The 13,304-nt window shown below is 39.0% G+C and overlaps 1 protein-coding gene across 3 annotated transcripts in view; it reads left to right on the forward strand.

Moving 5' to 3' along the window:
- Positions 1–2,450: 2,450 nt before the first annotated feature.
- The window catches only part of ints10 (integrator complex subunit 10), an 83,825-nt gene continuing 72,971 nt past the window's right edge, over positions 2,451–13,304 (forward strand). The window contains exons 1-2 of one of the 3 annotated variants that reach the window (XM_034035390.3): positions 2,451–2,786; positions 10,219–10,286. In XM_034035390.3, the coding sequence (XP_033891281.3) occupies positions 2,658–2,786; positions 10,219–10,286 (197 nt within the window). In that variant the 5' untranslated portion in view covers positions 2,451–2,657. Of the gene's footprint in view, positions 2,787–7,488; positions 7,855–10,218; positions 10,287–13,304 lie in introns of those variants that run through there. The other 2 variants (XM_059025973.1, XM_059025974.1) reach the window with 2 other exon arrangements.

The following is a 13,304-nucleotide window of genomic DNA, read 5'->3' on the forward strand; positions in this document are numbered from 1 at the left end:
GGTTCCCCCAGAGGCTATAAGTAGGAGGGGGGGGAAGCCGCGAGCGGGAGAATGCGTGTGAATGTCTGACTGGAGAGCGATTACGAGAGACAGAGTACCGGCTGAGAGACTGCGGTGTAAAAGAGAGAGAGACAGCTATTTGTTATTTTGGCGTGAACCCCGGCCCAAACAGGGTTTCGTTGTGTTATTAAAGAAATTAAAAAAATAAAAGTACGTGGAACCTCATCTGGTCTCTCCCGAGTCTGTCTCATCCCCATAGCACAGAACGCTACAATACTATCACACACTAGGGCTATTCGTAATCAGTAATTTCCTATTGAAAGAAGAACAGTGATTATAGCAATGTATACACTAGACATGTTAGTTCACATGTGTTTTCAATGATTCACCAGAGACAATGAATTTGATATTTTAAAAGCATTTTACCACTGATAGTGACCCTATACCATATATAATTTTCAATGTAAGACACTCCCACAACGTTCACTACCAGTGGTCAAATGCTTTTATAAAGATTAAATTCATTGTATATTGAAATTCACTATATAAATATACTCTCTCCCTGCTCCGTGAAGCTGTTCGAGAATATCAATCCTCTGCAACGGCGAATGCAATTGGGTCAATTGCAACGAACTTGCAGAGTTAGTACGGAGCTGCGTACTAAGTTGCGTACTAGCTAGTACGGTACTATCTCGGGATCATCCCCAGCTGCGTACTAAGTTAGTACCAATTGCATCGAAAAAACAAGCGGAACAAAGTTTGAGACTAGCTGATCCCCAGCATTAGTACGGTATTAACGATCAAGCGTTGTTGTTACCAAACAGAAACTGAAGGGGGCTCTAAATCATTCATTCATTCATTGTCAGAACCGCTTCATCCTTTTACATGGAGCCAGACACGGCGCAAGGCGGGGTGGCTGTGAATCAGAACATTTGAAATATTTGTAACCGTAATGTGTGTATTTTACGATGTTATGATCTAATAATCATTTTTACAATGTTAAAAATAGGCCGACATTTATACATAAATATTAATTCGTCTCTAACATATATATGTGTGCACGTAATATTTTATTTTTTATTTTATTTAAGATATATATATGCATGGTAAAATACCCCATATCAGGGCACACGGACTGCCTATAAAATACACAACCAAGTGCAATGCCGAAATAAACTAGCAAAGCTGGTTTTTGACACTCAACACACACGAGCTGTTTCGACACCGTTCTCATTGGGCCACAACAAGTACAAAACAGGGAAGGGGTGGTATTCCGAAGAAGCGTCACAGATAATCACTTCTAAAAACACCCTGAGAAGAGCACTGTTTATTTTATTTGTTCAATGTGCCCCCAGGTCCTACTACGTAAAATAATTTAACTCACATTCTACCCACTGTGTCCCTACTCCTCAATATCCCAGCTTGCCCCTCAGAACCACCAGTGTCGAGTCCCCTGAAATTAAAGGGAATGAAAAGACTTGCTGCCCCCCCCCCCCCCCCCCCCCAAAAAAAAAAAATACGTTTCTCAAATGTGAAAGCTACTATCGCATACTACAGGCTCTACAATGGCATGACTGTAATGCTGCCGACACCTTCCTTCATTATTAGTAGTTAACAGTATTTGTAGTCGTAATGTAATTTTATTTTACTAGTATTACAATATCCGTACAGACAGCAGATGCTTCAAATATAGTAAAATATATGTGTGTGTATTTTATATGCACACATTATTATTTCAGCAAAAATAAACTGCCAGTACATTCTGGGACTTTCACATGTCTTCCACTATTGCACTTAGTACGATATTAAAATTTAGTCCATGGCGAGAGTTAGACTAAGTTAGTCCCGTACTTGGTATCCTCTGGAGGGCAGCAGCAGTTATTTTGGGGTTCGTTGCAAGTTAGACCTTTTTTTAGTACGCAGCTGGGGACTAACTTCAGCTGCCAAGTTTGTTGCAATTGGTATTTAACTTGCATACTAGTTTAGTACGGAGCTGTGTACTAACCACGGGATCATCCCCAGTTAGTACGCTGCTTTTCAGTTCGTTGCAATTGACCCTTCCATTATTTCTTCCTTGTTGTGTTTTTTTTGGAGAAGGCGTTTCTCGTCTAGATGGTGCGTGTGACGTCAGACAGAAATCTTGCGTTTTTAAGACGTTTTTTTTTTCCCCACATGAACTAAAGGCTCTTCTCTAACCAATATACTGCACTATATCAACACATTAATTTCAGTTTCCATAAGGCTTTATGTAGTTTAATATTTAGTGGCCCCCTAGTGGCCAATGAATCAATTTATTTAAAACATGGGACAAAAATGTGCATTCCCTAGTTCATAAAAAATGTAATGTTAGAATTAACTTTTCCAAACTTGGAGCATGATGTTTCCTTTGTTTGTTCTAACAAAGTCATTGTAGCTCTGACTGTACTTCACCAAGATGGCCGACGCTGACTTCAGCCGAGGGAGTTTAAGCACGTATTTTGGTTCACGTATTTAGTCATTTTTACCGCCAGGACGCGCATCCTGTTTGTATTTTGCAGTTCCTCTGAAAAACACCTCCTCTGGCATAGGTTACCGTGTGTTTGGATGCTGTGTGAATGACTTTATAATATTATGAATTGCTGCGGTGTGCAGAAGTAAATTACAAATCTGTGGGAATTATGTCGGCACAGGGGGATTGTGATTTTTTGGTGAAAAGAGCCAGAGAGCTGGTGAATGAAGATCCGTGGGCTGCCAAAGCCTGGCTCATTACTGCGCGGACTCTATATCCATCTGATTTTAACATTCAGGTAATGACTGGAATTATTATTACGCTAAATATTATCGTGTTAAATAACAAATATTGAGATTGCAGATTCATACTATGGGACAGACTAATCCCTGACCCGGAAATCGAAAAAAATATTTATGAGAAAATATGCTAGGGCCATTCCATGACAAATCACCCCCAAAAATATTCGATTTAACACCCACAACATGTGATTTACACCAAACTTGGGTTGTTCATGGCCAAAAAAAATAAATATATATATATATATACAAAACACACACACAAAAACGTGTTCAGCCTGATCGGGTCAAGGGGTCAAAATGTGGGTGATTTCTGACCCCTCCAACCTTTAATCGATCTTTAAAACTATTTGAGCTTATTAAAAAATTAATAATTAAAGTTACTCCTTAACAAAGTTTACCTTTGATTTGGGGAAAAAAAGACTTCTGAAACATATGGAAAGGTCAAATGTTACAGGAAGTAAACATTTTTGTTTGCTGTTTTAAAAAAACAAAAAAAAAAAAACACGTTGTTATCCCCCGTACTATTACAGAAAATTCTGAATTTAAATGGTGGAAAAAAAGTCACACAACTAAATTACACTTTTTTCACAGTTCTTTTAAAATGTTGGATTTAAAACCCATTAATGTAGCTTTTTGGAAATTGAACACTGCATAGCATGTTCCAAAGGGCTAGCCAGCATTTCTCATCATTCTCTAGACAGATAGTGCCCTGAATTCCCACATGGGTGCATGGATTTAATAAATAAACCAGTCTCCAAATTCTTCAGAGAGGTTTTCACGCATTCCAATCCAAAGTGTATCTGCATAGATGCAAAAAAACAAAATTCCCTCTCTATAAGAAACAGTGTCTTCTGCCTCAGCTTTCACCTGTGTCATCCCAGGAGAATCTCACAGCAGTTTCTGATGCACTAGAAGTGAGGGAAGAGGATTGAAGCTTGGGGATGAATCTGTGTAGGTGAGGTGTGTCCTTAATGGTCAATGTTAACATGAACATGTGTTCTTGGTTTTCCGCAGTGAACATTATCTATTTCAGAGACAAAGATGAAGGTTATGCAGTGGAAGACAGAATGAAAACGTATCCTCTGATGTTAAAATCTGGCCCTCAATAGGACACTGCTTATTTTGGATGTTTTTCTCTTGGCTGTTACCCCGTACCACCACAATTTTAAGTCCAGTTTATAGTAGCAAGATTGAGGAAATTGTACCGAAGTGCCTTTTTTTTTTGGCAGGTTTTCTTATGTTGGGGGAAGAGTTTGGATGGGAGGAGGAGTGCAAGCTAATGTTAAAAAATAGATCATGGTCTGTGCTGAAAACCAGGACAAAGGTTCAAGTTAGGATTGACCGTTAAAGTGATTGTAGATAACAAAAAAATTACTCTTCCATTCATTATATACTGTATGTCTCAAATGTTCAATTTTGAAAGAAACGTGTTATTCTAAAAGCATGACATCTTGTACTACACTCTTGGTTAAAGCCGTGCTTTCAGTTAGTTTTGCACTTGCTTGGTCATTTTACCTAGAAGTTGAACTTCAACTGTTTCTTTCCTGTCTTTATACAACAATATTTGACCCAGAAGACACTGCTTATGTGAAATGACCCAGTAAGTGCAAGTGTGGCAGACTTCCTGAGAATAAGGCATGGAAATTGAGATATCATGTTTTAAAATAAAAAATACATATTTTTTCCGGCAGCAGTTTTTTTTTCAGAACTGAACATTTGAGATTTGGGGAGCTAGTGAATCAAAATAGGTATGATTTATGTCAATATTTTGTTAACTACAATCCCTTTATGTGCACACAATAGCTACACAGATTTAAGGCTGAGGTGATGTATAGATAGTCAAGCCTGTGAATCGTTTTTGTGTAAAGGGTTTAAGCAATGAAAAGCTTTTATTTATTTATTTTTTATAAAATTTGAAATCGGCCATTATTTTTTGCATTAAGCGCAGAGCTTCTCTGCTCCCCTCAGGTCTGACTCATTGAATCTGCATGCGATTGAGCTCACCTTCTCCCCCCTGCCCCGCCCCCTGTGAGTGTTTACTGATGGGATTGCATCTGTGCAGGAGTCTTCAAAGTAACAGAGCAAGTTAAGAGCGTGTGCTAGAATTACAAATACTGTATCGACCGAGCTACAATGCCTTTCGATGTTTGACAATTATTTTCTAAAGTAAGACGGCAAGAAAGAAAAGTAAAGAAAGTAATGTTTGGGATACTCCAGGAACACAACTAATTTGCGTGACCATTGAGAGCAGAGGTCACGCTAGCCTTTAAAAAAGTGCATCTGTAAAAAGCATACCATCTGAAAATCCGCGTTTTCAACCATAACATCTGTGTTTTTACATATTGCATCAACATAATTATATTATGTTCCAGTGTAACTATTTCAGATTAACAAAGTTAACATGCAAAACAGAACACAGTATAAATAATGGTAGTAGAAATAGACAAAGACTAGGGGTGGGAATTTTAAGTAATTTAGTGCTCGAGTACTCGAGCATTAAAAATTTCGAGTACTTGAGAACTCAAACATAATGCCAGACAATATTATTCTGCATATGCGCCACAAAAATTACCACGTTAACACTAAAACCGCCGCTGTTATACTCCGTCGGCAGTCATTATGACAGTCAGTATGACAGTACATTTTAAACAATATCAGTATTAAAATGAATACAACTCAAAAGTTTTATTCAAGCACATCATATCAAACATCTGCACAGCCGAAACGCCGTATTTAAATGAACAATTACACATAAAAGGGTTTATTTTCTAACTTACCACATATAAGCACAACTATAATAAAATAAACATTTCAAAAGAAACTAGTGTGTAAACAGGTATATGTACATACAAACTATAAAAACAAAAGTAGTTTTTAATTTAAAACGAAAGTAACATGTTAGCTCTAGCGTGCGTCATTTCGTGCAGCACAGAATCCAGATTGAGCTGCTGCAGCTAGCTTTAAGATTGTAGGTTATATTCAAAATAAAAACATGTATTAAAGTCTGTCAAAATAATGTCTTTGTTGCTAGGTGGGCGGGCTTATAATTTCCTTATTTTCGTGATCCTGCCTTTCAAACGCCGTCGGGGTATTTATTTAGGGAAAGTCATAAACGGACAACCACATAACTTTCAGACGCGCAGAATAGTTAAAATTTGGAAACCTCAACCCGTTGAAATGACTTCCGTGGCTAGTGTTTAGGTGGTATATGTGAATAAAATATTGTAACGACCCCTGGTCTTGAGGCTCAAAGCAGGAGACGGAGACGGGATTCAGGCGCTAACAAAACTACTTTATTAATTAAACAGGGTCCATCTTTGGGTCAGGACCACACCACAAAAAACAATAAATCCTTCCTCCTGTCTCTATCCGAAAAACTCGCTCACTTTCTCGTTCGCTCTATTCCATGCATGCACACACACACACAGGCTCCGGCTCTATCAGTCCCGTCACACACAAAGAAGAGAGCGGACCACTACTCTCATGGGGGTGGCAGAGCAAGGGCGTCAAGATGACATGGTCCGCACCCAACAGCAGCTCACAAACGCACACACACACTACCGAAACTAGTGGTATGGTCCCACCCCGGAGCAATACAGATAACGTGAATGCACAGGACCAGATGAAACAAAAGTGTGCCAACCTGAACTGACCGGGTCGCTCTCATATATTAAGAACATAAGAAAGTTTACAAACGAGAGGAGGCCATTCAGCCCATCTTGCTCGTTTGGTTGTTAGTATCTTATTGATCAGGGTGTCAGCTTCAACAGCATTACTGGGGAGTTGGTTCCAGACCCTCACAATTCTCTGTGTAAAAAAGTACCTCCTATTTTCTGTTCTGAATGCCCCTTTATCTAATCTCCATTTATGACCCCTGGTCCTTGTTTCCTTTTTCAGGTCAAAAAGTCCCCTGGGTTGACATTGTCTATACCTTTTAGGATTTTGAATGCTTGAATCAGATCACTGCGTAGTCTTCTTTGTTCAAGACTGAATAGATTCAGTTCTTTTAACCTGTCTGCATACGACATGCCTGCCTTTTAAACCCGGGATAATTCTGGTTGCTCTTTGCACTCTTTCTAGAGCAGCAATATCCTTTTTGTAACAAGGTGACCAGAACTGAACACAATATTCTAGGTGAGGTCTTACTAATGCATTGTAAAGTTTTAACATTACTTCCCTTGATTTAAATTCAACACTTCTCACAATATATCCGAGCATCTTGTTGGCCTTTTTTATAGCTTCCCCACATTGTCTAGATGAAGACATTTCTGAGTCAACATAAACTCCTAGGTCTTTTTCATAGATTCCTTCTTCAATTTTAATATCTCCCATATGATATTTATAATGCACATTTTTATTGCCTGCGTGCAGTACTTTACACTTTTATCTATTAAATGTCATTTGCCATGTGTCTGCCCAGTTCTGAATGCTGTCTAGATCATTTTGAATGTTGTTGGTATACCCTGTAGTCTTACCCAGTTGTGGGGTGCACACAGAGGGCCACTCCTCCATGAGTTGCCAAAGATCCTGACGTAGCCCTATGACATTGGGATCCGCAACTGCCTCCTCATCCATCAGTGAGGTAAAACCAGCAGTAGCCACCGTCTTCTTGTAGACAGCCATGTAAAGCATAACAGATGGTGATTCAGTCCTTTTTTCAATATCCCATACTGCCCCCCACTCTAGGCAAAAATGGATAGAAACTATATCCTTTTGGTCTTTTTAACTCCATATTTCTTTCCTCTCATGTCAATTTGGGTGTTTGTTTTACCTAAAAATTCAAGGCCCAGTATCAAAGGGAAAGCCAGGTGTTGGTCAACCATGATATAGGTGTCTATGACCCAAATCTCACCGTGAAAGTCATATGTGAGCGAGGTCTTCTCCAGAGATGAGTGAGTCTGTCCATCAGCCAACACAAACGCTTGCTCACCACACAGCATCACAGAGTCACTGGGCTTTTGGATCTCTTGCTAGAGCTGGTTTCTAATCAGAGTAAAAGTACAGCCAGTGTCCAGCAACGCAGGGATGTGCACATCTCTCACTCCAATCTTCACAGCCAACAAGGTAAGTCTGGATTAGCTAGGTGAGGTGGTTGTAAACTGGCAGACATTTTGCACCACACTCGCCTCTGCTGGTTTTCTTGAAGCCCCCTTCCTTACTTTTCTGCACGATCAGTGGATTTACCTTGGCCCAGTAATCCTTTTGCATGTTCCAGTCTCTCTTTATCATGGTGCCGACCCGAACCAGTTCTGACACCGAAATCACTGTTCCCCGCAGACAGCTCGCTAACTTTGCGTAGCAGCTATCCAGTATTCTTCGTATAACCTCTGTTTCAGAAATGTCAGGCTTCCACCTGAGACACAGGGCGCGGTAGTCATAGGCAAAATCTCTTATGCTCTCCCCTGGTGCTTGCACCCGGTCCTGTAATTTATCTTCCACCGTGGTTAGGAAATCCGCTGGGAGAAAAGCCTTTAAAGAAAGCACTTTTAAAATCCAGCCAAGTACAAATTCCTTGCCTTGCCGCTCCGCTATCCACCAGCTCTTAAATCTGCTCTGTTATCTCCCCCACAGTGTTAGCCCATTCCTCAGACACTTGCCGATCAACAGCCAAAACCGGCTCTTCAATGTCAATGCCTTCAGGCTCCTCTGGCTCACTAACATAAAGTTCACTTACTAAAGTAGTTAATTCTCCCATTGGTTCTCTGGGTTTTCGCCTAGTCACATCATCAATAGGTGATGTATCAAATAGTTCACCACCAGGCCCTAGCTCTCTAGCAGGAGTAGACAGGGTAAGAGACATGTTTAAAACTTATGCCCATTAACAACAGTGAATATGAATAAGATAAAAGTGACCTATCCTTCAAAAAACTCTTAAATAAACCTCTCTTTGAGTCCCCGTACGGGCCACCAATTCTGTAACAAAATTGAGTAATAATGGCAGTCAATTGCCACAGCGAAAAAATAATTATGAAAAAGGGGCCAAACAGAGGCTACCAAAAATAAATGTATTGCTACTGAGGAAATGAACAAAAGTTGTCTGAATAACATCCTATAGCAAACTCTCAGGGCGGCAATAAATATCACTGGTAGTAGAAATAAAGAAACAACAATAACAGTCCTGATCAAAAAAACTATAATAAAAGGCAATATATAAATCACCAAAAAAACAATGTCCCGGAAAAATCCCATGCCAACCATCCCAAAAATAAAAAACACAAATGGCCATTCAGAAAAAACTTTAATCCAATATAGAAATAACAGTTGAAGAAGATCTCACCCTGGCTGCTCCTGATCCAGTGCTGGTTCTGCGAAATCTGCAGTGCAGGCGTTGTAAATCCTTAGAGCAAAAAAAAACTGGCAAACACAGAACCCCAATCAAAAAAGGTAAGCAGGGAAGAAACTGGTGGTCAAGAAAATGCAGCCTGAGCTATTAGGATAGTTGAAAGAAAAAAACAAAAACATACTTTGCAAACAAATAATGGAAAAACAAAAAAGTAAAGTACTACAACAAAAGATCCCAACAAACAAAGGTGAGCAACAACCACACCCCAATCTCCTTCTTTCCCCTACCCACCCTAAAACAGGAAACAGGAACTGAAGGCCTGTCTCCATCAGGTGACTAGTGGAGGGAAAAAAGGAGCAAGCACAAATAATTACCATAAAACCTCCAGTATAAGGATAGTACTTGTACTTGCTAGACCCAAAGTCATTGTATTTATCTTGCTCTTAATTGTATTGTTACTTGTACAGTGATTCTTGAAATGTATTTTTGTTCACGACTGTAAGTCGCCCTGGATATGGGTGTCTGCTAAGAAATAAATAATAATAATAATAGTGCAAAACACACATGTACAACAAACCAATTTGAATGAATACATATAGATGCCCTGAAAAGCTCTAAAAATAAGATACAGGAATAACTATATAAGGCAAACAAAAAGGAGCTAATAATCAAAAAGAAAAGACATTGCCTGGCCAGGCTCTGCTATTCAGAATTTTGAATAAGCAGGTGATGCGTTTCCTGCAACACTGTGTGGCTACCGCCACAACTTATCCAAATTAAAACAAAGGTTGAAGTTAATAACAGTATTTTCCATTTTGCTGTGTTTTTATTTAGAGCATTTTATTTTTTAAATAGCAATCATTCTGTGCACATGATGACATTTATACACAAGATATGAGGTATAGGAATGTTTGGAAATGCTGCTCTCTGATTGGCTGATTTCTCATATGTGATTTATAATTGGTGTTATATGTTTTGTTCTTAATGCTCTTGTTGCAAACTAAGAGTAGGCTACTGATCAGAGCGCAAGCTGGTGTGTGAAATTTGTAGTTTTTAGAGCCCTGCAGATCAGATATTTATAAAATTAACTTTATGTTGTGTGTGTTTATAATATGAACTTATGTTGTGTGTTTATTCTCCTACAGTATGAAATGTATATCACTGAGCGCAATGCTGAGAGGACTGCGTCAGCTGGAAGGCTTCTTTATGACATGTGAGTAATTTCATAGCACTACAGAAAGCTGTTTTTATATCATAGCCTTGCATCCTGCCCATATCCTTGCTTCTCCTTCACAGCCACGTTTATGAGATTTATTTCAGGGACACCTTCACAACGAGCTGGCGCTCTAAGTCCAAGAACATTATTAGTGGGGCTTGTGAAGCAAGAGTCCCCACTTTAAATCTTCGACATACTTCTTATTCTTTGGCATGCTAATCCAATGTAAACAATGTAACAATGTAACTTTTGACACAAATCAGCTACTTTGACCACTTTCCCAACAAGTAAGACAAAAAGTTAGAGCATATGGAATCTTCCTCTACTTCTCTGCTATTCAAATCTGAAATCAAAACAGAAATAACTTTTACCAATCAAGAGGTACAGCTGTTTTAGTAACCGCATCAACTAAATTTTCTCTAACTTTTTATAAACTTTACTTGTAAAGTTACCATCTAGTTATATTGAGTATTTATCAATTTATTTTCATTTATTCTTCTATATTGCACATTATCTAATTGTATTCTTCTAAAAGTATAAATAGTAGGTTAGTCATGTTATGTTAATTTTTTGAAGTCTTGAACTATTGGTTAATTTACTTGTTTTATTATGTTTGTGTTAGATAGGTGATTCTATATTTTTATATTTACTCTAGCTATAATAATTGATATACACTACCGGTCAAAAGTTTTAGAACACCCCCATTTTTCCAGTTTTTATTGAAATTTAAGCAGTTCAAGTCCAGTGAATAACCTGAAATGGTACAAAGGTAAGCGGTAAACTGCCAGAGGTTAAAAAAAAAAGTTTAGGTTACCAAAAACTGAAAAATAATGTACAGTTCAGAGTTATACAAAAGGGCCTTTGTCAGGGAACAAGTAATGGGTTAACAACTTACAGCTGTTCTGCAGCATGGAAGTAAATTAAGCCTTGAAAGTTGATGCTAACAATTCCTACAGGTGTCCCAACTTTTGTTGATTACTTACAAACCCTCTGTCTGTATAAAAGCAGTGTTGGAATAGACTGTGTTACTACACCCTCTTAAGCATTATTTGGACAGTATTGTACTGCAGGAAGTAATATATTGCTCTCATAATGGCGAGAAAGGCAATTAACAAAGGAAGACAGACAGACAATTATAACCCTTAAAAGTGTAGGTCTTTCCTTTAGAGAAATTGCAAAGAAAGCCAAGGTGTCAGTGAGTACAGTTTCCTACACCATCAAAAGGCACTTGGAAACTGGAGGAAACTCTGACAGGAAGAGGTCTGGCAGACCCAAAGCCACAACAGAATCAGAAGACAAGTTTCTGAGAGTCAACAGCTTGCGTGATAGGCGGCTCACAGGACAACAGCTTCAAGCACAGCTTAACACTGGTCGAAGTAAGCAAGTCTCGGATTCAGCTGTGAAGAGAAGACTTCGAGCTGCAGATTTGACAGGTCAAGTGGCAGTAAGAAAGCCATTGCTAAGATGGCAAAATAAGAAAAAGAGGCTTGCCTGAGCCATGAAGCACTGCCAGTGGACTACTGGAAGTGAAGACTGGAAGAAGGTCTTATGGACCGATGAATCAAAATTTGAAATCTTCGGTTCATCACGCAGGGTTTTTGTACGCCGTCGAGTAGGCGAAAGGATGGTTCCTCGGTGTGTGACACCAACTGTCAAACATGGAGGAGGAAGCGTGATGGTCTGGGGCTCTTTTGCTGGATCCAGAGTCGGCGACTTGCACAGAGTGAGTGGCACCCTGAACCAAAACTGCTACCACAGCATTTTGCAGCGCCATGCAATACCCTCTGGTATACGCCTAGTTGGTCAGGGGTTCATCCTACAGCAAGATAATGACCCAAAACATACCTCCAGGCTATGTCAGAACTACCTTAGAAGAAAAGAACAAGACGGTAGGCTTCAAATCATGGAATGGCCAGCACAGTCTCCAGACTTAAACCCCATCGAGCTGGTTTGGGATGAACTGGACAGAAGGGTGAAAGCAAAGCAACCGACAAGTGCAACACATTTGTGGGAACTTCTGCAACAGTGTTGGGAAGAACTTTCTGAACAATATTTGATTTCCATTGTAGAAAGAATGCCACGAGTGTGTTTGGCTGTTATATCTGCAAAAGGTGGCTACTTTGAGTCAAAAATTTAGATTAAATATTGTTAAACAAAACGATTCCATGATTTCTTTTTTATCTCCAATTGTTTATTTGTTCTATGCTTTAATTTCAGAGTACATTGAGACATTAAACTGCGTAAATTTCAATAAAAACTGGAAAAATGGAGGTGTTCTAAAACTTTTGACCGGTAGTGTGTATAATTATATATATATATATATATATATATATATATATATATATATATATATATATATATATATATATATATAGTACTGTGCAAAAGTTTTAGGCAGGTGTGAAAAAATGCTGTAAAGTAAGAATGCTTTCAAAAATAGACATGTTAATAGTTTATATTTATCAATTAACAAAATGCAAAGTGAGTGAACAGAAGAAAAATCTACATCAAATCAATATTTGGTGTGACCACCCTTTGCCTTCAAAACAGCATCAATTCTTCTAGGTACACTTGCACACGGTTTTTGAAGGAATTCGGCAGGTAGGTTGGCCCAAACATCTTTGAGAACTAACCACAGTTCTTCTGTGGATTTAGGCAGCCTCAGTTGCTTCTCTCTCTTCATGTAATCCCAGACAGACTCGATGATGTTGAGATCAGGGCTCTGTGGGGGCCATACTATCACTTCCAGGACTCCTTGTTCATCTTTACGCTGAGATAGTTCTAAATGACTTTCGCTGTATGTTTGGGGTCGTTGTCATGCTGCAGAATAAATTTGGGGCCAATCAGATGCCTCCCTGATGGTATTGCATGATGGATAAGTATCTGCCTGTACTTCTCAGCATTGAGGAGACCATTAATTCTGACCAAATCCCCAACTCCATTTGCAGAAATGCAGCCCCAAACTTGCAAGGAACCTCCACCATGCTTCACTGTTGCCTGCAGACACTCATTCGT

The sequence above is a fragment of the Acipenser ruthenus genome, chromosome 1 (genome assembly GCF_902713425.1).
Source record: "Acipenser ruthenus chromosome 1, fAciRut3.2 maternal haplotype, whole genome shotgun sequence".
Lineage (NCBI taxonomy): Eukaryota > Metazoa > Chordata > Actinopteri > Acipenseriformes > Acipenseridae > Acipenser > Acipenser ruthenus.